The following is a 27,370-nucleotide window of genomic DNA, read 5'->3' on the forward strand; positions in this document are numbered from 1 at the left end:
TTTTATCCCCTTAAAGTGTATGTTTTAAGTCGAAAGCCGTGTGTTTTAAGTAGCATAACACATTATAAAGTGGAGTCTTTCAAAGAAAATAATATTTCATACGAAGTGTTATAAATTAAAGAATAGAGATGATGAGGAACAGAGGGGAAGGAGTTAGCGATAAAATATTACATGAGGATGTAAGCTCTAAAAGTATGATTAATACTGTGTTGGAACATTTAAAGTACGATTTGATATTTCTTTTAATAATAAAATATCGGAAAACGTGTTACAAAGGTAATGGCATGAAGTAGGACGTAGATCAGGCTTTTTTGATTTCCCTGTCTCTGGTTTTAATGAGCTTCTGCCTATTGTCTCTACAACAACCGTACATGTGTTGCGTTTGTGTGTGTGTGCGTGTGTACACTCAATTTAAAGAATTAGTTTATTCAATAATTAGTTAGATTTTCTTAAAATTGTGAACACATATTTCTTACTCGGGTATCTACATTCGTTAACTGGCAAAGACATTAAAAGGAAGAGGGATCTTTGTAAAAATTGTTGTATGTTCTGAAAATAATTTTTGTTATTGCTGCCTTAACAGAGAGAGAACATTTTGAAATGTTCAACCCAATTAGTAGCGAGTTTCACGCTTGAATAGGTCTTGGGAGTTTTGAAGTGAATTTTAAATTGATTACGGGAGTTCTTGAAGTGATGAGATTACAACAAAACTGTAGCATTTGTTAACAGTTACAGCATTCGTGCTGTAGCAGCTCGGCCTTACTGGTGTTGAATGTTTAACCGAAATTAAAGTAATCCTTTAATTTGCTAAATAAATTGGCAAATAAATGGATGGAGAGATCTTTAAATGGCAACGTATTGTCTGAGCTTAAGCGAAGCCTATCACTCGTGGGGCTGGAGAAATGTAATTTCTGTCTGTCTGTCAGTCTGTCCGCATGATATCTCAAAGACGAACTGATCTATAGACTGGGAACTTTGCATGAAGCTTCATTTATACATTAACCAGACTGAGTTCGTTATAGTGCAATTAAAGTCCTCCATGGACTTCAGCTGAGCGTTAGTGAATATTTTTAAATCGGTCTTTTGGGTATTCATTATGCCAAAGAGAAAATAACATAATAAATCAACTAGCGAACTAACAGGAACCAATCATCTAACATTTATACGTGTGATTTTTATTCATATAGAAATAGAAAAAAGAATGTAAAGTCATTGTTGGAAATCGGTGAAAAAATTTGATTTCAGGGAACTCTTACATTGCCATATTTTCTCTAGCTCACCGGTCTTTACAATTTTCAACTGTATATAGGTGAATATGTTTTTGGAAATAAATAATATTTCTATTCTATTCTATTCCTTTTATTATTAAGGACTGCTATGAAGTCGAATTGAATGAAAAAAAGTACAATTCATCATGTGGCAAGGAATCTCGAGAAAGATTTCATCTGTTGACTTTAAATTTTGCGTGAAACGTTTCTCCATTTACAAAAACGAGTTCTATGATAGTGCATGACCAACCATGGACTTTGGCTGAGCGTCATTGAAGGCCATGACTTAGTAGGGTGACACAGGCTGTTTTGCTTGCCGGAGAGGATGTAAAAGTTTCGTTATGTTTGTCCATCTTTACATATGACCGCAGGAATATGAATGACATGAGCTATATATATTGCGACACTTGGTGGAACGTACTCCTGTCTTATTAAAGGGAGGCTGGAGATCTAAAAACGGATTGCATGTGACGCTCATGTACACTGCGGGAGATTGTATTGAAGCCGTGCATAATACACGCGGTAGCTTATGTTTGGCATTTCCCTCCTATCACGTCATCGCTACTGAGCACCGAGACGAATTGTTCGTTCTTGAACTAGTTGAAGGCCGCGGCTTTGTGCGCATGCTACATTGTATTTAACACAACATTGACATGTATATTGTGCTTATGATATTGAACTTAACCGTGATCCCAATAGTAAAGTAAGTATAAAAATATTTAGTTTAGTACATTTGCTACGCAAAATTTAATATAATCGATAAGATAATTGATTTTTATTAAAAGAGAAATACACGTTTACAAATATATGTAGACACTACAAATCATGTTTTCCTAACTGATGTATTGAAAGGTAAGAGGTAATTATTTTCTTAATTAGAGATAATACATTGCATGTGTAAAAAATAAGAAAAAAAACCTACAACTCATAAACATTATTCATAACTGAAAACCAAAAGCATTTTTGAGTTCTAGAAAGGTAAGAGGTTTTAGCCTACTCGTTTATTAGACTATAAGTAACATTAATAATACCGTTGTATATCCAAGATTGTGCTTTGTAGAACTGTTTTTGTGGCCCAATTATTCCTCTTGTAAACGAATCAAAGAATCTAATTTATATTTAAGGAGTACACATTTTATTCGCGTTAAGAATAATTAAATTAGCGGACTCAATGTAATTTCCTTATAAAACCGCAATTAATAAAAAATATACAAATTTGTACAGTTATTCACAAAGTAACTTTTAACACTCATATTAATTGTCTAAATTGTAATGTGTTTTTAAATTATAAAGCAAGTATAAACAGATAGACGAGAACAATATTTACACTATAAAAATGTTTTTTCTTGACCGAAAGAACAATTTAAGTGCCAATTGCAAGCGGTCTAAGACGTGGGATTTTGGATCTGAGTTAGAGATAGCGCAGTTTCAAATACTGTCTGTGAGCGTTGCACTTTTTATCAGTACCATTGACCTTGTAATCTATTGACCTCTCTTTATTCTGTTTGATAAGATCCTAGCACAGGCCTGGGGCCCATGAGGACGGGAAAAATAAGGGTTTGAAAAGGGATCGGCCCATTCTTTAGAAAAATCTTGAAATGTTATCAGGAGACTTATCATACACTCCATATTCACTATTTATGTAAATGATTCCCCGGAAACAACTAGTAAAACAATATCTAATCTTAATATCTAGAATGTTAGCTGACATAAATGACAAACATGACGATTTTTACATGACGACTTATAAATTATATAATATGATCCTACACATGACTATGTTATTTTGGACTGAATATGAAAAACTGCTATTTACAGAAATGACTTAATTAATATAATTAACGGGGAAGAAAATATATTATAATAGTAGTTTTTGAATTAAATTTAAATGATAAAACACTGTAGAATCTTGGAGCATTGGAAAAAAGGTTTATTGTACTATCACTAGTATAAACGAATACAACATAACACAATACACTTAAATGCTTGGGACATTAACAGAAATCAAGAAAAACTTATTAATAATGAAGGCGGACCAATTCAAAATTCAGTTTTACTCTCATTTCAATTTATAAAGACCATAAATGTTATTATAAAATTAATTATTATTTAAAAAATGTAAACATTTGATAATTTGTGAAGTGCCTGATGATGGAATCTTTGATTCAGAAAGGCATTGCACAAAATAAAAATTATATTGGAAAATTTTGTATTCGTTTATACTAGTGATAGTACGATAAAACACTGTTTTACATTTTTTAAATGGAACAATAACAAATAATAGTAAATTTTGCAATAAACACCATTAATACATTAGATTAATTTCATTGCATTATAGAACAAAGCATTGATGTTTCAACAATAAAAAGTAGATCATCTTTGAAAAACCCATAAATTAATTATTTTTTATTTAGTGTATTTATGTATTGTGCCAAATTGCAGCCCTGCGAGATAGGTAAATAGGGTAATGTTTTAAAATAAGAGTGATTTGCATGCAAACTTGTATTAATCTTGTGGTATGGATTATAATCGCATTATAGATGTTGATATGGACCAAAGATCAGAAGCAATTCATGGTTCACCTGTGGATTTTGTGGTATCACCCTTAGTGCTAGAAAAAAGGTACGAGTACTCAAGTCTTTGACTCATTTCATTCTGAAAATGGTATGCGGACAGAATGGAGGCAGACAATCATACAGAAAATAAACGTTTAAATCCCTCAGCTTAAGAGAAATTCAGTCTGTCTATTGAGTCATAGACTTCAATGACGCTAAAATAGATCATCTCATACGTTATCATAGAATTCATACTTTTGTATTTAAAAACAAAGTTTCTTTAAAACATTAGTCCAAAGATGAAACCTTTTTCGATAGGCTCTGTATGGTACAATGGCACATTTTAGAATGTCGTGAACGACTCAGGTAGTTCACAAATTTATTTATCCTGCCATTTTCTCATTTTCATCATGGTTATTCGTAAGACCAATGTAAAAATATTCGCTAACGCTCAGCAAAATCATATGGAGTGAGATGCACCATAATAAAACTCGATGTTGTCTGTATTGGAATGAAGCTTCATACAAAATGTCAAGCATGTTGGTTATTCGCTTTCGGGATATCCGGCAGACAGATAGACAGACAAACGAACAGCAATGAAATTATTCTAACACCTGAAAAGATGGATATATAAAGCTTGCGAATATGATTATAACTAGAAGTGCTAAACATTAATGTATTGACTTATCTCTACTAAAGCGCCTACAGAAGGCCAACGCAGTTACGTTACTCACCTGCGTTCTATGTGCAGCACAGTGCCGTTAAATTGGCATAAGCAGTAAAACCATAAGAACGATAGATAAAAAGATAAATATGGGAATTTCTCAGAAGGTTTGAAAAATAACTTTTCAGATGCTTTGTAGTTTACAGGATGTTATTAAAAAACTCCCTCTTAATTTATTATATTTTGGGATAGAATTAATAAACTGAAAGTCTGAAAGAATATTGCCTGATAAAATAACATAGCAAAATGTCTTTTATCAATGATATCAATTGAATGTTTTCTAACGAAGTATGATTATTTTATTGCGTATTAGCTACCAAAATCACCTTTTGCATGTAATTCTTTGGAAAAGAACGAGTTTCATCTTTTTAATAAATTATTATAATTTTTCATTCGTAAGAAGTAAGAAGTTGTTCAAAATATATGTAAAAACTGTGTCTATTGTGATAGGGAAAGAAATTATCAAATATAATATTTCAGTACCTTAAATATCCTACAGGGGAAATCAAACCAATATAACGTTTTTGTTGATCAATATACAATTTCTAAGTGAAATATTTAGTAAAGCCCACGAAATAATATTATATTACAGAGCGTACATTTCGTGATCCCAGACATAAATGACCTTCTCGGTTAAAGTAGTGTTCTATTATTAAAAGAAAACAATGAGTACCCATTTGGCGGCTCGCTAGAGAGATGCACAACACAAAGTAGTGTAGAGCTTCATTTGGTCTGAACAATAAGCCATTAAATTTAAATTTTCAAAAATAACAATCTTGTTTCTATTGGACCTGGTAGGCATGACATTTTGAATTCTTAGAAGATGGCAGTGGAATAGAGGCTCCAAACGTTGGATTATAAAATTTCGAGTAAATACTTAGATTTAATAATACCTAGTCAGTAATAATAATATTTTTGGGTAATCAACATATATAACATGTTCACTTTAATAATTAATTATTGTTCATAGACGGTAAAACTAAAAACTATTCTACCATATCAACATCTAATTTTAAAGATTTGCTTCATATGCATCCAAATTATTTTTGTAGTTTTTTTCTCGTTAAATATACATTTTAGAATATTTGAACCTTAAAGCACAAAATTGTTGACCTTTTCCCCTAAAAAAAGCCTCCTAACAGTTAAAAAGTAAAAAAGCGTTTAAATGCGTATATTAATCATATTTTTTTTGGACGAGACATAACTCAACAGCAAAAAATAAGAGAGTAAAGTGTTAAAAATCTCAACGTTGTTTCTATGAGACTAACATTAAGATGGCAGCGAAGTTTCTTCTCTATGACTTATTACCTCGTCTAAATAAATTTTCTGCGGAAATCCCAGAAGTAAGCAAAGGATACCAGAAGGTTTTCACAGTAATCGAAAATGTATATATATAATGAAAGATACACGATCGAAAATGATCTTATGGTGAAATGCAAACATTAAACCACAAGCTGCATTTTTATTAAGCTATTTCTTTGTACATGGTGGTTAAGAGATCAGTTGTGCCGAATTTTTCACGAGGGCATTTGTGATGAAGAATGTGTCTTGATGTAAGAACATTGTCATCAATGCAAAAGTAATGAGCAAAACCCCCACATATAAATTTGTCACGATCATTTTTTTTACATCCTTCTCTGGCCTCTGCGAGACCCACGCTGCTCACAGGGATGATGTCACACCATGTGACCGGAAGTTGAAGATTAATGTTGGCATTTCCGCTAATTACGCTACTTCCCCAGCCCTAACTTAATTTAATCGGATAATCACCAATGTGAGGATAAGCGAACACGGGATGTAAAAATTAAATTATGTAGCCTACATATATACAAAAACTAGTACATAATAATGTATATACAATATTACAGTGTACTGGTTTTTTTTAACCATAAACGCAATCACGCAAATACATTGTAACATATAGAACAAAGTTCATTAAAGCATTTGTGTCTTGTCTTTAATAACTATACAATTTCGGAGACTATCAAAATGATTAATCTGAAGACTCATGCGCTCATTCTAACCATACATTACTAATCTTAGAAAATAATGCTGTATGGAATCATGTTTTCTCTCAAGAGATTACTATTACCGTCCAGATTACTCGTATATTAGGCGGCATGTGCTGTGCGCGTGACCGGAACAGGCAAAAGTTGTACAGTCAAGCGTAAAAACATCAGTCAGGGTATAATCACTTGTCAAACCTCTTTGGTGACAAGTGTGAATTGAAAACACCAATCCCTTCCAATTAACGATTTTGTGATCGTAACGTAAAGATGTAGGCCTAAGCATATTTTATTCGTAAGAAAATCGATGTATCGTAGTATTAGTTTTACAAAGTTGTACAACTAATTAATGTAGAATTTTCAAATAGTAAACTACACGTTTCTTTATAAAAATAACTAAAAAAACGATATTTGTTTTGGGTCAGTGTTAATGGTTTAAAATTAAAATTAATTAATTAATTAAATTAATATAAATAATATAATAATAGCCTATAATTTAAAATTATTAATATAAATATTTCTAAATATATTTACGGGGAAGTATAACAAGCTCAAAACAAGCCTGTCTAATTTTCAGTATTACCTTTTTTATTAACACGGTATAATTAATATATACCTGTATACTTTACTAGCAATAAGCAAGCTTTTTAAATATTAATCGAAAACTGTTCTCACTTCCTTTGAGTACTATACGCCCTTCAAGCTCTTCGATGACAAGTTTAAGTCTTAGCAGTTGGTTTTTAGAGTAATAAAGTGCAAAACACTTTGAAACTATCTCGATATAAACGACCGTTTGCTCTCATTGCAGTTTTCATTATGTAACTCATTGTTTAATTTTTTTTAACCCGATCTGACAATCCAGTCACCTTCGGTCGCTCGTCTTCTAGCTTTGGGTAGTGGAATCGTTTCAGCAATCGTGGAAGATAAGCGATGCAAGCACGTTTCAGCGATCGGAGAAGGAAATTGATCCAAGCACGTTCCAGCGATCGGCAAAGGTAAGCGATGCAAGCACGTTCCAGCGATCGGCAAAGGTAAGCGATGCAAGCACGTTCCAGCGATCGGGGAAGAAAAGCGATTCAAGCACGTTCCAGCGATCGTCGAAAGTAAGAGATGCATGCACACTCCAGCGATCGGGGAAGGTTGTAAGCCCATTCCAGCGATCGAGGAAGGTAAGCGATTGAAGCACGTTCCAGCGATCGGGGAAAGTAAGAGATACATGCACGTTCCAGCGATCGGGAAGCTAAGCGATTGAAGCACGTTCCAGCGATCGGGGAAAGTAAGAGATACCTACATGCACGTTCCAGCGATCGGGGAAGCTAAGCGATGCAAGCACGTTCCAGCGATCGGGGAAAGTAAGAGATACATGCACGTTCCAGCGATCGAGGAAGATAACCGATGAATGCACGTTCCAGCGATCGGAGAATATAACCGATGCAGGCACGTTCCAGCGATCAGGGAAGGTAAGCGATGCAAGCATGTTCCAGCGGTCGGGGAAAGTAAGAGATGCATGCACGTTCCAGCGATCGGGGAAGATAACCGATGAAGGCACGTTCCAGCGATCGGGGAATATAACCGATGCAGGCACGTTCCAGCGATCGGGGAAAGTAAGAGATGCATGCACGTTCCAGCGATCGGGGAAGATAACCGATGAAGGCACGTTCCAGCGATCGGGGAATATAACCGATGCAGGCACGTTCCTGCGATCGGGGAAGGTAAGCGATGCATGCACGTTCCAGCGATCGGGGAAGGAAACCGATGCAGGCACGTTCCAGCGATCGGGGAAGGTAAGCGATGCAAGCATGTTCCAGCGGTCGGAGAAAGTAAGAGATGCATGCACGTTCCAGCGATCGGGGAAGATAACCGATGAAGGCACGTTCCAGCGATCGGGGAATATAACCGATGCAGGCACGTTCCAGCGATCGGGGAAGGTAAGCGATGCAAGCATGTTCCAGCGGTCGGAGAAAGTAAGAGATGCATGCACGTTCCAGCGATCGGGGAAGATAACCGATGAAGGCACGTTCCAGCGATCGGGGAATATAACCGATGCAGGCACGTTCCAGAGATCGGGGAAGGTAAGCGATGCAGGCACCGATGAAGGTCCTAATAGGTGACAGGGCCTAGTCTGTTTGCGGAAATGCACGATTTTCTCCCCCGCATCATGAATCGCTACCACCTGCTCTGGTGTCCAAGATTGCACACACAAATGCACGAGCCTCCTACTGTATACAGCTTAAAAAAATAAATATTAAATCTGCTAAAATATTAAGTAAATCCTAGTTACATATTTATTTGTTTTTTAGATGTTGTTCTCATTTTAACTTACCCTTTATTTTTATCAATTTCTCCTCCGTTTAAGTATTATGAGGATATGTGGGGACAGCAAGGAAAAACTTCTGGAGTTTGGTTCACCATAAACTTCTCATCATGTAGGCCTACTATTTTTAGTTTAGAATCATCAACGACTGATCCAATATAAATTAGAACAAAATGGTATTTAATGCATGTGTGTCTTTAAGTTAAAATATATTTAATATACATTTTTTTGTATAAGTTTGGAAAATATTGAATTTATTAATATGAAGACTATTTGTGTACACAATTCAAACCATACACTTCTTAACCCTCTATTAATAAGCTATATAAAATCATTAGTTTTCAGAAGACATCACTGTGACTTTGAAGGTAAGTCTTAGCGAAAGAAACAAGTTGTTAACACAACAGTAGGTTCCAATGGTTAATTTATTTGTCTTTCCAAAGGTGTTAATTTTCATTCTTTGTTTTTGTTTATCGTTTTAAATTTATTTCCACCATAAAAATAAATTATGCATTTATAAGTTTTTTTATAAGGGTTTGAAGAAAATATGTTAAAACATCTATTCAACTCACATTTGAGTAATTTATCTATCAAATAAAGATCTCATGGGAACCGAGACTCGTTTTACTTTTTGTGTCGCACAATACCTAGTCTTCTCCAAGAGTGTCGAATGCAAAAAGTATAATATATGCATGATACTGAACAAGTCGTCTTGTAGCGCATTACAAGAATTCAAGTGACGGGACGAGGTCAGTGAAATAATTAACATAACGAGTTTTCACTGCATTTTACAATCAAGTGCTACGCATTCTCATTGAACATTATGCATTATGATTGTTACAGAAAAAAATTAAAAAGGTATCGGAATGCGTTGTGTGATATTTTACGGTATATTTTATAATACGCTTATTATTAGTTTGTCTACTGTGTAACCATAGGAATATGCACATATAATGTGCGTATTATATAATGAAGTTGCTCCCAAAAATCAATTTGGTAATATTCAATGGTTCGAACTGATACATTGGTAATACAGTAGTACCTACAACAATTTACCTACAATAGTCACGATTGAATCTGAAAATACCAAACAGATTTTTTGCATAGTACATTTTTTTATAATTTATAAAAATCTTTTCTATACACAGCTCTTTTTCTCCTAACTGCAAAATAAAACAGATATTGTATCTTTGCACGAAGATTGGGAGCATTTAAAGGAGTATTTGGGGAATATTTTTTAATCGGGCCCACTGAAACGGCTATGGATAATGATATGAAATGAGCGTAACGTTATGCACAAAAAGGATAGCTGAGAAGAGTGACACGTTTTTATCATTAAAATATTTAATTACCACAAAATTAGTATTTTATTATTTATTTTTTATATTTATATTATTTTGTAATTGTTTCAGCTATGTTGAATATTCCCTTAAGTCAAAACTCGTTAATAAACATATCAATCTTTGAAGCACTAATAATTTAAACAATTCAATTTTTTTCTTAACACGTTTTACTTGTCTATACAATCTTTCCTTACTTAGCATTTATACACTTAGATACACCGTCCTGCCATTATGACTCTCAGCATATTCACACGCTCACTGTATAATGCCAAGAAAAGAGTAAAACCGGTTAGTAAAACACTGGTTAATCTTATTATCCATTCATGTATCTACCATTCAATTGAATCATTACTGTCTGAGGCTTTTAATGAATAAATGGAACTAAAATACGTTTTAAAATTTCTCCATTTTAATTCATTAACATATTATTTTGTATTTTCGTCACTATTTGTTCTTTACAGTCCAATTCATGACGTATTTTGGAATTGTAGCTGCAATGTATTTCGGCTTTATTTGATTTCTATACAATATTACTAGTACAATTTCAAAGTACTGTAAATTTGCATTTTTTTAATTTAGTGTGCTAAATATTAGTGAAAAATTATTACAAAATTGTTGAAATAACATCGTTAAAAATATAAATTTTTTACAGAACAAATTACAGTTTATTCGGGTTTATAATATTGCTATTATTATTATATATAATATAAAATATAATAAGTTCGATATATTATATCGAACTACAAAATTTACTGGTTTCCAGATTTATTCCAAAATTAAACTTATATTCTGAAATTTACTAAACAAAATCCTCCTCGCCTCTATCCCCCTGTATGGTGTCTTAAATTGTTTCACCTGAATGTAATAAAAAGTTGAAATTTAACTCGTTGTAACTTTCAATGGAGAATTTTAAAGAAACTCAAACTCAATTTTGTAGAGTATTTACATTTGAGTAGAAACTTAATTGAAACCATTCCTGCGGAATCTGAAAATTTGTTTAGTCTAAATAAAAATAAGTTTTAGTGAAAAGTAATTAATTGAAAATTTAGAAATATAGTTAAAATCGATCATTTCGATTCGTCAAGGCTGGTACTTCACATACGCAAACACACGCACGCACACATACACACGCGCGCGCTTTCATTGTAAATTAAAATTTGAACTAATAAATTGTCACAATACTTTCACTATAGCATGTACGAGGGAAAAGTGAATTAAAAGAAATAAATGTTAACTTCCTAGCCCTCCACTAGCCTTACTTAAGCTCATTTCAGTCAGTACCACAAGACTTGAACTTCATTCACATCTGCTCGAGAATATTGCGACGACGACGACGACTATAATACACATAAATAATACTAGCGTGTCATATTTAGGATAAACTATAATGTGGGTTAAACAGTAGTTGTGATAAACTATCATAAGGCCTATCCTGTTTACAAATGGTTCTTTAAATTCCTAAAACTTAAAATACTTAAAATTATTACAAATTAATATTTTAAAAACTGCACGTAATACATCCTTGTGCGCTCGCATACTTGGCAGTGTGGGTGTGTGCAAGGTGAACAACCATACGTAAAGATTTCTATGCTAATGACTTCTCTGAGACGCGTCTCTATACACTGCGTTCTTGCATCTCTTAAACACTACTCGACAACAAAGCATCGAAAAATTGCGTTTAATTGTTATTACGCATTTGTTTGAGAGTTCTGATTCGTGTAATACTAATAAAATTGCAATGCTGGTTTGTGTAACTTTTCATTGTGAGGGAGTTTGACTAGGCAGTTATAGGCTATGCAGACCATTTTACTTATTATTGGTTTAGACATTTTTTATTCCTTTAACGTAATGAAAGAGTAAACATTAGTATTATTCTGTTCTTTAAAAGCAGTTAATATCAATATGCTATTTCCATGAAAAATTGTTAACTGAATTTATCATGAGATGTCAACAATAATACTTGAACCACTTCGACAGTCATCAGCTGAAAATGTTTGAAACCACAGCATTTTTCTAACGTTATTACCGGTGATTTAAAAGCATGAACTTTTTTTCAAAGTCCTAAGCGGTTAACATTTAAAAGCGTAATTTTCTCTCTTATCTTCAGAGAATATCAGCAGAAGTTTGAAAACCACTATACCTTTCTGTCATTACTAATCTTCTAAAAGCATGCAGTTTTTTCAAAGCCATAAGCGGTCAACATTGGAACGCATAACTTTCTTTATAAGCCTTCAGAGAAAACAACATTTGAAAGTTATTTCAAAGTTCACTTCCAAGCCATCAGGAGATAATATTTGAAGGCGTGATTTTCTTTCCAAGCCATCAGCGGCCAACATCTAAAAGCATGAAGTTGTTTAAATCCGTCATCGCATTTATAGCTTGAAAGCCTTTGGCTTCAGAACCTTCTCCTTACTACTGATTTTAAGATCCGTACTGAAGTAAGTTCTCAGGTTTCGAGATATTGTCGGAAGGAGGAGACTCAATCAGTTAACGTATTTTAAGAAATCAGCATTTGAAAACAAATGTGCTGTATTTATACATTAAAAATATCGAGTGAACATTTCTGAACCATAGTAATGTCACATTTTTAAATGTATAAATTTAAAGAAATACATGGTTAATATGGTATGATAAATTATGATTTCAGTATGAAATACAGATGCAGTGCTCAAATCTTACAGAATATAGAGAAAACGTCATAGCCTCTTTTTAGGTGTAGTAAATTGGTATTATGTTGGTATTATGTTACAAATACAAAATACACGGTTTTGATTGAAAGCTCTTAGACTCCAACTGTTTTGTAGATTTCAAATACACCCGGCTATTGAATTAATACGGGCTTCCCAAACTCCAATATAAATTTTATGAGATTATTTTAGTTTAGTTCAAAAAGCTGATTACTAAAACAAACGTGTAGCTGAGACAGCTATTCTTAATCCAATAATCAATCAGCTGATTGGTTATAAAATCCACTAGCCAAAACTTATAACACTTTGCTACTCTTATGTTGAAACCGCACTCACTAAAAAGCAAGTCACCCACTGTGTCGCGATGTAGTAATAAATTTGTCCCACATTTATTTACGGCTTATTTATTTACGGTGTCTTATACCGGTTTCTTTAAACACGATATCTCTTAGTTAGTGTTTACACTTTGTGTGCACTTTATAAATAAAGTCAGTTATATTTTACAAAGCAAAGAATTGTTTTTCATAACATTTCCTTAAGTGGTAATGTTATGTGTGATGTTGTTGTGTGTGATGTGTGTGTATTACGTTTTCGGTGAAATGCTTACCACCGAAAATTTTACGCTATTCTAATAACGATTTAAATTAATTCAATGCTAAAGGTAGGAGTGTCATATACATATATTTTTAAAATAAACAACTTTATACTAAAGGCCTGTTACTTTTACAGTACAGGTGAGTACACACACAAGAAACTGGTTAAAAGCGAAAAGACTGGATCTCGAGGAATGAAACGGTAAACATAACTTAGGAAGTTTGCGGTGTGGATTGTTTAATACGATTAGATACCGAGGTAAAGGAACGAGCAAGGCCACTAAATTCAGATAATACATGTTCAACAGTACTCAACGTGAAATATGCACTTGTAGAGATAAAAACAGTTAGGCCTATGTAAAAGTTTATTTCTAATTATTTTCACAAATATTACCCTCAGATTTACATATGATTATGTGACATGACTGACTGTTACTATTAAGTATATTGTGAGACTCAGAGATGTCTAAGTATTCGTTATACTAAGCACGGGTATTCTTTGTACTCATTGATCGGATATAGTAGTGTGTATCTGCATAATCTAAGTATTTGACCTAGTTAAGTATATTTAAGCTTAGAAATCTGAGGCAACTTAACAACTTAACCTGGTGCTAAAATATTAGCAGAGTCAGCCACATCCCACGGCGTCCTCCAAGGTTCAATTTTATCAACTCATTCTTTACTAACTCCCTCCATGTTATTGAAGGTATTTATTGATTTTAATCTAAAAAAAGCACAAGTGAGAATTTCACAATGTTATAACCTACACCTCCTACTTCGTTACACCACGTATGTGCTCCCTCGACTTATCTAATTACATGTATGCGGCAATCGACGTGTTAAACCTTTGACTATTTATGATCTTATGAGACAAATTTCATCCAATATATTTATCTGGTGGCAAGTAACATAGATAGTAAGTATAAATGTATCCAAAAACATTATTAATTATTTTATTTCGGTGTATTCCGACAACGACACTAAAACAAACCTTGTAAATATATTTACATTTAATTAATAAATTTGAATATATATATTATAGGATCAAAAAAGAATTACATGTATAACTTTAAACAAAACATTTGGCACGGTAGCACTGTATACGGATCACCGAATAAAAGTAATTTATCACCATGAATACATACTTCTGCCTCACAATCGGCTGATTATGTCAACATGCGACCTATTAATTGTATAAAGTTAATATATATTTACAGGAATTTCATTTTATAAACAAGTATTGATTGTTTATAGCAATCAGAACGAAAATTACGTTTTTTTGTTTCGTCGGAAATGACGTCACCGCTGAGGAGTAACCGGTCACCGCGGGTCACCGGGAACCAGTCCTCTGCGCTGAAGGCACGCGCACTCTTCATGTTGCGTAACGTGGAGCTTCAGCATGCATTTGAACCGGTTATAACCGGTGAGTTGAAGGTCGAACCGGGTTATGATAGGGTCATCCAAAGCACCGCGGCTAGCCGAACAGAAAAGAAATTTGGCAACGCGCGGGTTCGTGTCTGACAGTTTGGTAAAAAATAAAAACGGGTGGAAGGATCACTCGTGATTTCCTCAGAGGGGATGTTAACGGCAAATATCACTGGTTAAAGGCGGTTGTCTGATTTTCTATCATACATTACTTGTTAAACATAACTTTAACTTTTTTACAGTTTTCTTTATAACTTACTACAACACCCTTTCCAAAGTAATTTCTATCACAGTTTGAGATTAAAAACACGTAGTTCGTATGCACCGCAGGTAGCTCTCTTATCACAAATATATCTATAAAATCAATAAAGGAACAATTGATGCACTGGTCGTTCAGATTCCGTTATATGCCCCCAACGCTTAAACTTTTTTCAATGAACTTAGAACATTATAAAACGATGTAGTTGCGTAATAGAACTAACATTATGGCCCCCAACGCTAATTTTTCCTCTAAGGATGATTATAATGAATTACAATTGGTTACTAGCTAAGAAAAAAGGGCACTCATGTATTATATCGACCACACCCCTACATTAGTCCAAACACAAAAATTCAACAAAAACAAACATTATCAAACAAAAACTAAACTCTTTATTGAAAAAAACACACAAACTTGTTTTTTATTCTTGATCACGCTCCGCCACCCAAAATGCGAGTGCCTCCGGCCATCAGCGCGGGCTTCGGCACGGTGCTGCCCCGCGCTGTTGTCAACGAAAGAAAAACATCCCTCGAGATAGTACCTATCAGTAAAATATCAAATTCTAGAGAGGCTGATAAGAAATATAAATTAAATTGTAATGGAAAGGCAATTATGTACTCTGTAAAAACTTAAATAATCATTTGATGCCGCGCGGCCTGCCGTAATCGGGATTCTCGAGATAGATAAGATACAGCGACAACAATACCGACCGCAATACCTGGAAATGCTTGTTGATTGGTGGAATGTTAGTACTGTTACTCAAATACATCGTTTTATAACGTTCTAGTTCATTGAAAAAAGTTTAAGGGTTGGGGGCATATAAAGGAATCTGACCCACCGGTCGCAAAAATTGAAGTTACACCAAGTTTACGCATGCAGGAGAATCGATACAGAATGGGATACGTCGAAAGAATACTATAAGGAACACCCAGTATAAAGAAACAGACTGTACGGTAAGCAGAAAACAATTTTGAAAATAGAGAAATTTTTTTGACAAATTGGTAACAAAATGTTTATGTACTTATCTAAATAAAATAAAGTTTAGTGTTAAGACTTATCAAAACTCCAAGTGACACATTACCCTGTTATTATTAAGAACCATGAAAGTAATTCATGCAAGTGTAGTTCAATCACGAAGTAATGAAAATAATCGAGAATTTAATTTGATTTCAAGTTATTCATACTTGAAAGTAAGCTCATAAATCCAGTTTTATTAGTCTAAACGTTTTGCACACGTATATAACTCTATGCATAAAAATCCTTCAAACCAATGTAGAAACATCCAAAATTCAAAGAATCAAAATAGGAAACATATAAAAAAAACAAAGTAACATTGTCATAAAATGCTAAACAGCCCCAATAAAAAACAAATGTAATAAATTTATTGAGATAGATTAAAACGAAAGTAACAAAAGTATTAAATTTTTATTTGACCAAATATAACAATTTAATAAATAATGCAAAAATACGCACTAATATTCAAACCCTCTCATGAATCTATGCAGGATAGAAAATTCAAAATGTTTATACAAATATAATTTCATAATTTTAAAATTAAATTTCAATACCTTGTAAGTATTCTAACACTGATACGAAAGAAAGATATGTATTTAGAAACAGCCGTGTTATTGTTTTCTCGAGAATCGAAAGTAGTTCATTGCTGTAACGTATGCTATATTTTCAGTTGTGTCTTAAGAACAATTATCCTTGGTGTACATTATGATTAAATTTTATGGAAATAAACTTTTAGAAGTTGTTAAGGTGACTCATACAAATTTCGGAAGTTTTAACATATGCAGTTGCACACGTGGTTATTGTTAGAGATGACATATTAGTTATAATCGAAACTTTATTTTTATTCGGCTGGTTATAATCTTAAAAGAAAAGTTAAAACAATTCCCTTAAAATACAAGATGTGGTTATAAGGGACGAAAATATTTTTAACTACACCTTTAATGGTTTTGTATATTATGCAGTATATTGTGATTTTTACCAGGCAAATCGATTATTAGAAGACTTCAGAAACCTTAAAAGTTTGAATCAGTGAAATATTTATCTAGAACAGTTTCTTGCAATTATTTATTCACACACAAATATCTCCAATACTAAAACTAGTTCACAAATAAGAGTCATCATCCACACAAGCTGCGGTCCATACCAGTTACTCTGTACCTAACCTCTTCTGCTATAATAGTTTATAATTTATTGCTCAAGCTATAGGCATAAAAAGTCATTTCTAGAATGATAAAAAGTTTTGATATTAACTATTCTTATTGGAACTCTCGATGTCCTCAAGAACCTAAACGTCTATGACTTTATGTTTTTTTTGGTACGTAAAGGTGCATAAAAGCAACTAAACCGGTCCTATCGATCATTCAGTTCTTCAGCCTTGGTATGACACAGCGTATTGCTAGGTACGTCTCAACCGGTTCAGGGGATCTCAATCAAGAGCTCAAGGACTGTTTGAAAGCTTGAAGTCCTTCAGTTAATTGCATGGAACTAGCGCTAAAAATAAACTTGAGCGTGAACTTTGAAGCAAAATAGTACGGGAACCCAGAGTCAAGCTGAAGAATTCTCTAAATTTGATTGTACTCTATATTGAATTTATAAAGGCAAACATATTTATTAAATAGTTGTTTCGCACTAACACGAGTAAGGCCATTAAGAGCCAAGGGCATTTCATTCTCCGCGCACTCATGCAATGACAAGGTTTGCAGGTTGTCAAACGTTAAACGATGGTTATTAAAGCCAGATGGTGGACTTCTAGTCCTTCGTCATTAGGATATAAACGGCCCATAGATACTTTGGCAGTTAAAGTCATAGTCAAATCAAGGCATCTACATGGCGATCAAGTGATATAAACTTTCACACTGTTACTGAACAACACATTGACAAAACTGTGACAAATACGGGAGAGGTGAGATTATGGTAACCTATTTGCCTATAATGCCACTGTGGTTGTAATCATCGAAATAAAAGTGAATGATTTCACCCGCTTTCTTCATTTTGACTAAACCATCCAGATAACTCAGGGAAAAACGTACTTTGGCAAACCAGAATGTGATGGCCGAAACCACATTGGTATTCTCAACTTTGGGAATCGAAACAAGTTATTAGAAAACCTCAATTTGATTCAGCCAACAAATAAACATCAAAACAAAAGGCGTTAAATTAACTGACTGCCTCTCATCTAAAAGCTGTAGGTAAAAATAATGTCAGCGGCAAATATTTGCCTAACCCAAATGACTAACATAATAACCTGATGACCTCTCAGCGGCCAAAATCTAAAATTCTCGCCTTGAACTGCCGAAACTCAGTTGATGCTCTTAAATCTGCGTGAATGCCAGTAATACCAAAGAGCAGAAACCAGTTATCTACTTGGACAACGATGTTGACGATTCCAACAAGATAAAATTTACAAAGCATTCGGAATAGTCATCGTTGAATTTATACTGACACAATTTACGCTTGCCTCCCAAATCCATTAAGCCATGAAGATCCATGATGACGTTATCAAACTGCTGATTGGACAGTTAAAGTTAGATAACTGAACAAATTTGGATTTGTTAGCAATTAAAATAATTCTGATAACCTAAATATTTTATAGAAAGCTGTCAGAGCCAAACACAAGATTGAATGATAGGGCTGAAATAAATCTGGGAATCTCATTCGTCTGCCTGATTTTAACGCTATCAATTTCAATGCTAATGATGGAAGAGTCTTACCCAGATCATCCTTGTAAGTAACTCTTTAAAGACTCGGAAAAATTGACAGATGAACGAAAAGATAGTGAGTCGGTACGGTAACAGGTGGGAAGTATAATTATAATAGATAATTTGCAAGATTGCACTGTTTTACTACGTTCCTGTTAAAGTGTAATATTACTATACTTTACACTATACTCCACTGACATTATACCTTTAAATAATCCATTATTATCATGATTATTTTTAAGGGTTTGCTTCTACGTCAGAAATATTATATTTCATTAAACTAAATATTTTTGATGAAGAACGGTTGAAACCCATTTGCAAAATTTGTATGAATTTCCGAGAATCTAACCCGTGACCTGTCGGTTAGAGAGCAGCAGCCTTGCTTACCTCTACGCAACATCGAAGGTAAAGCACTCTATGCTGAAATCATTAGTAGTAATCTACGTTATATTAATTTAATTCATGATTTATTACTAGGTTACATACATTTAATCATCCATCAGCCACGATACAAAAGTAAGTACATTAATAAAAACCTACGAAACGTAGTGAATCAGCCTACGTAAGAAAGATCCCCAAACACGGTCACATCAATAAAAGTAAATATTTAAGATTTTATGTATTTGTTAATACAAAATATGATACTGATCGAGAAAAACAACAGAGACGTTATTGGTTGAAATTTTACTGTCTGTATTTTGTATATGATATATGCATATTGTGTTATGACATAAACGTAAACGCACTCCTATAGTGTAATTTTTCTAATTTTGATATGATGAAACTGATTCAACGAACGAATTAATATTTAATAAACTAAATGATGATTCATGTTACCGAGCCTGAAATTTTATCTAGTGATTTGATTGACTGAGTGTTGCCGAAGTTGTTATCACTCGTGGAGCTGGAATTTAATTTATTTTCTTTTGTCTGTCTGTCCTCATGATATCTCGAAAAAGACCTGATCTATAGACTTAACATTTTTTATAAAGCTTCATTTCTATATAAGACATAGCGTTCGAGTATTTTACATGTCACTCCATGGGGTTTGGCTGAGCGTAAGCAAACCTATTATATTGGAGAAAATAGCGGAATAAATATATTTTTGAACGAGCTGAGCAAAAGCAGTTGAGATTTTAACAAGTGACATAATAACATACGTAATGTATTCATACAGTAAAGATAAAAAATATAATACAGGCACGTAAATGTTCAAGTCAGTGACAAGATTTGATATAAGAGCACTCTTACGTTGTAGTACACTACCTACTACACCCGAACTTTTATTATTTAAACATAGCTATGAAACCTAAGCCAACAAGTAAAACTGTTAATGTACCATGTGGCAAGATATCTCGGGAAAGACCATCTGCATATTTAATTTTTCCATTAAAATTCTCTTCTAAAAGAGATATTTTCAAGAATGTATTCTATGATTGTGCCCGTCAAAACCGTAGAATTTGGCCGAGCGTCATTGAAGACAATTACTCAGCAGGCCGGAATAAATGTATCACTTATTTGCTGGGGTGGGTTATAAAAATGTATTTTCACTACGGTGTCTGTCTGTGAAGGACATATCAATAATGAAATGAGCTATATATTTGAAATTGTACTAGCATCCTCGGCGAAGTCTGTTACGCAACGCGTAGTGTGGCGTACTCTTTCCTCGTTAATTGATAAATAGAACTTTAAGAGATTCCTTCTAGTATTGCCCAATATTGCAACGGGACAACCCGAACTTTACAGAATAATATTGTGCTTTCTGTGTTTGTCTGCTCATTTATCGGGAACGAAATAACACCATATATTGTGTATTTTAAGATATACATGTTGGGTAGTAATTGTCAACGTTTGCTAGTTTGGTGTATATTAGCTCATTAATGTCAATATAACGAGTAAAATAACCAATTTATATTGAAATGAAATAATTTGGCAATACTATCATTCCATTATAATAATTATTGTAAATTTTTATTATGTTTATTTTATTGAAATATATCATATGCTCAGTCTCTGTTAAATCTCAGTCTCATATGCTCAATCAAAAGGACTGTTATTAAGATTGAATTGGTAAATTAGTTAATTATTTAAAGAAGTAATTAGTATTCACCCACTGTCCGCTTTTAAGTAGAAAGTTTCATCACGCCGATATTTATGGTCGTTAATTTAATCTTAATTTGAGTGTATTACGCCTTTCTGAAGGCAAAGTAATTGGAAAGTAAATTTTAATACATAAATTACACACATGAAAGAGTAAACGTAATTGACGTTTGAATATTTAACATCCTTAAGGCTTGCACCATGATATACAATCAGTTATAGTACGTTATATACACATAGCTTTCAACAAATCTACTTACACTGTTTATACAAAAGTATTTATTTTATTAAAGATTCAAAAGCATCTATAGATTATTTAAATAGAGAAGGAATAAGAGATATTTAGTATGTTTACATTTTCAAAATTTAAAATAATTCCGGATTTTTCCATAAAAACTGTATTTGGTACTACAAATAGCCTCACGAATTAATATAACTGATTTGCTTTTAAAATTGTTGTAAATTTGTAAACTAAGAATGTGCTTTCTCCTAAAGTTTTGTTAAGTTGGCACTAAGAATTTTGATATTAAATTAAATGAAAATATCAGATAAAAGAATAACGCTTAAAGATCATTATCAGATACATATATGATTTTAGATATTTGGAAGAAAGCTACAACTATACGTTTTTGGTGTAGGTAGAAATTTCGTTAAATAAGTTTAGTATCTTTAAAATGTATACAAAGCCAAAAACGAAGACGCTATTTTCAAAATTTTAGACACTACTTTTTAGACCCGATACAACTAGACAAAGGCTGAAAAGAATATAATATCCGCAATTGAAAAAAACATTCACAGATGATATAATATAGATTTTTAATCACAGGTTTTAATTAATTGAATGTTAGCAAATAACGCACTTTGGCGCGAAGTGAAACCACTAACCACAAAAAAGTGATTTCTTAAAATATACGTCTCATGAAAATATCTAGTTGATTTATGCGTAACAATGACAATGATTATTGTCACCTATTGAATCAGTTTTGTCTGCAATTTTGCACTTTTCAGAAACTACTCAAAACTTAATTTTTAAAAGTATCTGGGCTGACTTCGAAAATATTTTTGAAACTTGCAATATTAGCCGACAAGAAGATAGCTATACATATATCAATAATTGTATAGTTATTAATTATTAAGAAAAATTTTAAATAAATCTACAATAATAACTTTTGAACCACTTCTGATTGACTCAGGTTAACAAGAGCACAGACCTAAAATATTTCAGAAACCTGCATAAACTATAGTGAGTACAATCATTGTAACAAATAAAGAAACAATTAAACCCAACATACTTGAATTATTAATTTTCTTGAAATAAAGAAACAAATTTTACGATTTTTACAAATATGAAAAAATCGTTACACACATATTTTTTAATTAATCGATTAAATCTTAAACTTATCGAGGTGTTGTATTACACGTCGTGGCGAAGGAATGAAAAAATAATTTTCCTAAAATTTATGAAAAAAACTTATTGCGCTTTAAGTGTAAGGCATTTCGTTGAAAATTGTCCCTTTCGTTAAAAATGGAAATGGAAACGTATTTTGTATGCATTTGACAGTAAATTTCTATGCTTTAAATCCGCTGCACAACTTTGATTGTTAAGGCCCCGGTTTTTTATACAATTTAAAAACATTTATTACACACGATACGTTGATAGCACGCTGCTGCCCCATCATTAGGGACAGCTAACATATGGAAATGGGATAAACCCACATCCCACAATAGTCGTTCACTCGTATGAATGAATGCCGTTCTCAGGACTCAACAAAAAACCAATGTTGATCAATAAACATCTTCTACTACATACCTGTTTTCCGACACCTTTTGAAAATGTTATCTTCGGTCTTCCAGTGCTAAACAAAATGTAAAGGTACCAAATGTGGACTCACAGTTCAGCAGCATTGTTGTCCTCTACACCCATGTCCGAGGGTCACCAGGCTGTGGGTTACGGGTGTCACGAGGTCAGGTACCTGTAACAACACCAGAACATTAGGCTAAGTCAGCAGCCTTGTGTTACAAGGAGGGCGTACTCGGCCGTACTGCGTGCGTACTCGCGTGGCAGAGGGCGAGGGCCGCCTTGGAAGCGGATTTTTCCGGTTGACCCCTTCCACGTAGCACCTCAAGTCGCTCCCGATCATTTTATTATGCGTAGAAACAGTGGGAGCGTGTTAAGGTTGAAGAGAACTGATCATCTGGGACTACCAAATTAAATCGTGAACCGACATTTTGATGTATTTAAGCTATGGGGAACTTTACGTTAAGGTCAAATACAGGTGATTGATCATTGTAAGCCTATTGTAAGTGCATACGATATTTCCCAAACTGTACGATATTTGAGAGCCTCTAAGTACACCATTACTAGTTGCTTTTTTATTTAAAGACATTACAGAAATGTCGAAACTAATTACACTGCAATAATTAAAACATACATTGTACAAAAATTATACATTTCTGAACATGTGTGTTTGTTGGTAGTACGGAGGTACTACGCTTACACTCCAAGTTTATAAATTTCATAGTCCATCGAGTACAGGCTATTTATTGACCTGTGACCGCTATGAGTTAGGTTGTAAATTTGTATAACGAGAATGGAAATCCTTCGTGCTTTTCCAGACTTTTTACACAGGTATTTATTAAATAGTGTTTTGCACATTAACACGAGTAAGGACATTCATGGCCAAGGACATTTTGTCTCCGCAAATCCAGAAGGGGATCTGCAAGAGGTATATTTTAATATTCAGTATTACAGAGACAGACTCGAAACTAATAACGTGTAGCTATTAAATCGCATGGTGATTCGTGTTACGATAGATATGAGTACAATATATTAAACGACTCAAAATTAACTTGCGACGATGAAGACAACTTACTGTTCATGTTCTAAAGATCGAAACATCACTAGAGACGATCGAAGTAGAAAAATTCCACATAAGAGTGGTATCAGTCCCAACCGGACCTGCAAAAACCATTGGAATTTTTATTTTGGTTTGACTAGAATATAACCATTAAGGCATGCTTATAATGCAATGCTGGCTTAATTGAAATACAATTATTTTTCCGCTGCAAATAAAGAATTAGAACCTTGCACTACTACATTGATTAAAGTGATTATGTGATATCTGGTAGGCAAGTTCCCATAACCCACAAACCACATCCATCAGATTTAAAAATTGTTTACGATTGTTTAGAAGATGGCACATTAAAAATTAAAGCGACTTTAACGGTTTACTTAGATGTATTTTATATTAATTTATCTTTAACTTTTTGCCTAAGTTTAAAATTTTGTCATACTATAAAGCCAAAGTCCATAGTGTTTTCTGGTTAGATAAAATTGAGTTAGTGATACTATAGCTACGTTATGTGTAGTCTCGGTTGCTCGGCCGAGAGATCGTGTCCAGATTCCAGTAGTCAAGTCTGAGACAGCGTCAGATACCAGACACTGGAAGGTAAAAGAAAGGTGAACTAAATTCACCATTCATATTATTCAAACCTCATCGAGCAACTCCAAGATATTGAAAAATCTGTAAAGAAAATATATACCAGAAGAGTCAATGTTGATACCTTTCCATGTAGATTACACTAGATAGCTGTTGGGTAACAGACTGAGCTCCTTTTGTAGCCTAAGGCACCTAGGTGTCTCTGATATTGAAACAATGCGAAGAGTTCGTTTTAAACGTCTTTGTCACTGACGTTTTTATGGATTTCTTTATACAGATGTGGACTTCAGAGGAAGTCGATCTGTATCAAGCAGATTTCAGACGCTGCACAAACTCGATACAATGCTGTCTACTCAGGAATCAGGATGGTTATAAAGTTATCCAGCATTTTTACACTTTCCTGCCATACCTATTGTTTGTAACTCGAACCTCTGAAAGTCACAATTTACATCACTACTGTATTATCTCCAATTATTTAAGATAATCACTTTAAAATAATATTTTAAAAGGGTTCAGCCATAAATTTATAGTCCATTGCACACCTACTTTAATTATTTATTTGTAAGCAACTAAATTAATTAATTATCGGGTTTGAAAGTTCAAGTTTTCATTAAAATTAAACGCCAAACCATAAAAACATGTAATTAACTTATTATTACACCATTAACATGACGAAAAGCTGATTTCGCACGAACAGGCATTAATTCATTAGCATAAACAAGAATGAATGGAACTTTTAATATCTAATACTTCGTAATCTGATTAAAAACAGATGATAAAACATGACACTAATTAATTAATTAAATAATTATTCTTATTTAAATACTCAATATCTCTTTAAAAATGTGTTTACTTTTACAACAATGAATTTAGTTTCAAATTAGTCTATAAAAGATAATGGATTAATTTAATTCATTAGTTATGGAATCCTTCAGAACTATTATTTGGTACTGACCATAGTGACGAATTGAAATCTCTAAAAATTTGGAAAATCGTTAGAACTTACGATACTCCCAAAAATGATATATGTGTATTATTAATTTCAACAATGTCTTTGTCAATTATTGTGTGTCAAGGCCGCCGCCCACGCTGCTGTCGAGCGGTAATGCTGTTTTGTTGACAATACTAAACACATGTTCTCATTTCAGACAGAGGAAGCTTTCTAGGTTATGTTTACCATTTCGGGAGTCGAGGTTTCTGCAGTAATAGCGGGCTTACCTGTACAACTGTTTCAGTACTTTGCCTGTACAGATAGTTCTGTTATGCTTATTATATTCTACCACAAATCTTCATTATAAAACAGTTTTAGCATTTTGCATGAGTTTAGTTTCCATTCCAGACCTCTGAAAAAGCATATAATAAATTATATTTGAGATCTTAGATGGATCTGGAGGAATATTCTCCTGAGAGTTATCTATAATTTAAGATCTGTATTCAAACTAAATTTGTTCAGTAGTTTTGGTGTGTTTGGTTGAATACTGAACTTTTATTTTAGATTATATCTTAATTAATATAAAACACCTATAGAGACTTTGTTGACGTTTTGATCTTAGTTCTTTGTCAAGTATGCTTATTATTATTTGATGGTTGGTGTGAAGTATGTCTACTTAGCAAATTTTATTCACTTGAAATTAATTTCTTTAATGAAGTATTTAATTTGAGCCTTTTGGATTTTACAATATATTTATTGATTACTGTATTACATTTATTTTTAATCTCAGACTTCACGAGCACGTTACACAATATTTTTAGCAATTGTCTCTCATGAAACATCATCAACTACGTACATTCCACATTCTTTCTATGCTAAATTTAATCAACAAAACCAAATCTCCTGTTTATCAGTCCGATCATTTCAACCTTATCTCTGATATTAGTGAACTACCTACTTCTTGTAGCCTGGGAAACCACATTACTATCAATTCCAATGCATCGTTCATAAATTTTTAATAGGTCCTTTATTATTCAGGCTTTTCGCCTTTGGAACGTTCTCTCCGATGATATGAGATGTATTGGGGACCGCGCTCGCTTCGGGATGGGGATTAGGGGCTTGCTGGGGAGCCTGTGGGGGTGACGAGTGGTGCTGCTTGTTGCAGTCATGTGGTCAATCGATGTGTTAGAGTGATTAAACGCTTCTTTGCTTCATTTTGAATTATTTTATATGTATTACAATAGGTATAACGTTTTCATTTTGTATTTTAGGTATTGAATTCATTTCAATATATAGATTTTTACTTTAAGTTCATTTAATTTGGTATAGATTAAGCATGTTTTTAGTTTCTATTTAAAGAATAAGTTAAGAATTTACCACATCTGTATCAAACTATTTTTAATTCACTGTATACAATATGAGCTTGAGTGTTAGGGACAGCTTGATAGTCCTAAATTTTTAATAAAGGCATTTTTCATTCATTTAATTTAATTAATCGTAAGTTGAGTATCTCCTTAGATTAAATGACTAAAATAAGTAGACTACAAAAATACATTTTCACCCAAATAAATAATATGTGTATTTTATTCTATAATACTCTATTTACAATAGTATAAAGTTTAACTTTTTTACTCATAGTAATCTTCTACTACATTTATGTATCTGGGACTGACTGAATACTGAACTCCGCCCATTTCACCATTCAAGGTCTCAGAAGTTTCAACACATGTCCTTCTTGTCCATTCACAGCTAGATGCGGGCTCATTTACAGCCCAAAACTGGTTTCTCGACAAGCATTCGTATGCGTTTGATCTCTCTATACTTAGTTGCTTGTAAGAAACTATATAAATACACAGGTTGGTTGTAATTTTTCTCGTGTACTTCAATATAAGTATGACTTCACAACAAAAATTGCAAATTGGCACAATCCCGCCGTTGCGTAATCCAAATTGTAGCCTAATTGTAACTATTATAGAAAAATATATTTTGAAAAACATTAAATACTAAACTTT

General features: G+C 33.3%; 1 protein-coding gene across 1 annotated transcript in view; it reads right to left on the reverse strand.

Annotated features, from left to right (window-relative positions):
- LOC124366041 (excitatory amino acid transporter 3-like) overlaps nucleotides 1-27,370 on the reverse strand; it is a 116,569-nt gene that overhangs the window by 79,945 nt on the left and 9,254 nt on the right. Inside the window, 1 exon segment of the mRNA XM_046822249.1 lies at nucleotides 22,880-22,960. Within this exon segment, the coding sequence (XP_046678205.1) occupies nucleotides 22,880-22,911 (32 nt within the window). The 5' untranslated portion in view covers nucleotides 22,912-22,960.

This window comes from Homalodisca vitripennis, chromosome 7 (assembly GCF_021130785.1).
Source record: "Homalodisca vitripennis isolate AUS2020 chromosome 7, UT_GWSS_2.1, whole genome shotgun sequence".
NCBI lineage: Eukaryota > Metazoa > Arthropoda > Insecta > Hemiptera > Cicadellidae > Homalodisca > Homalodisca vitripennis.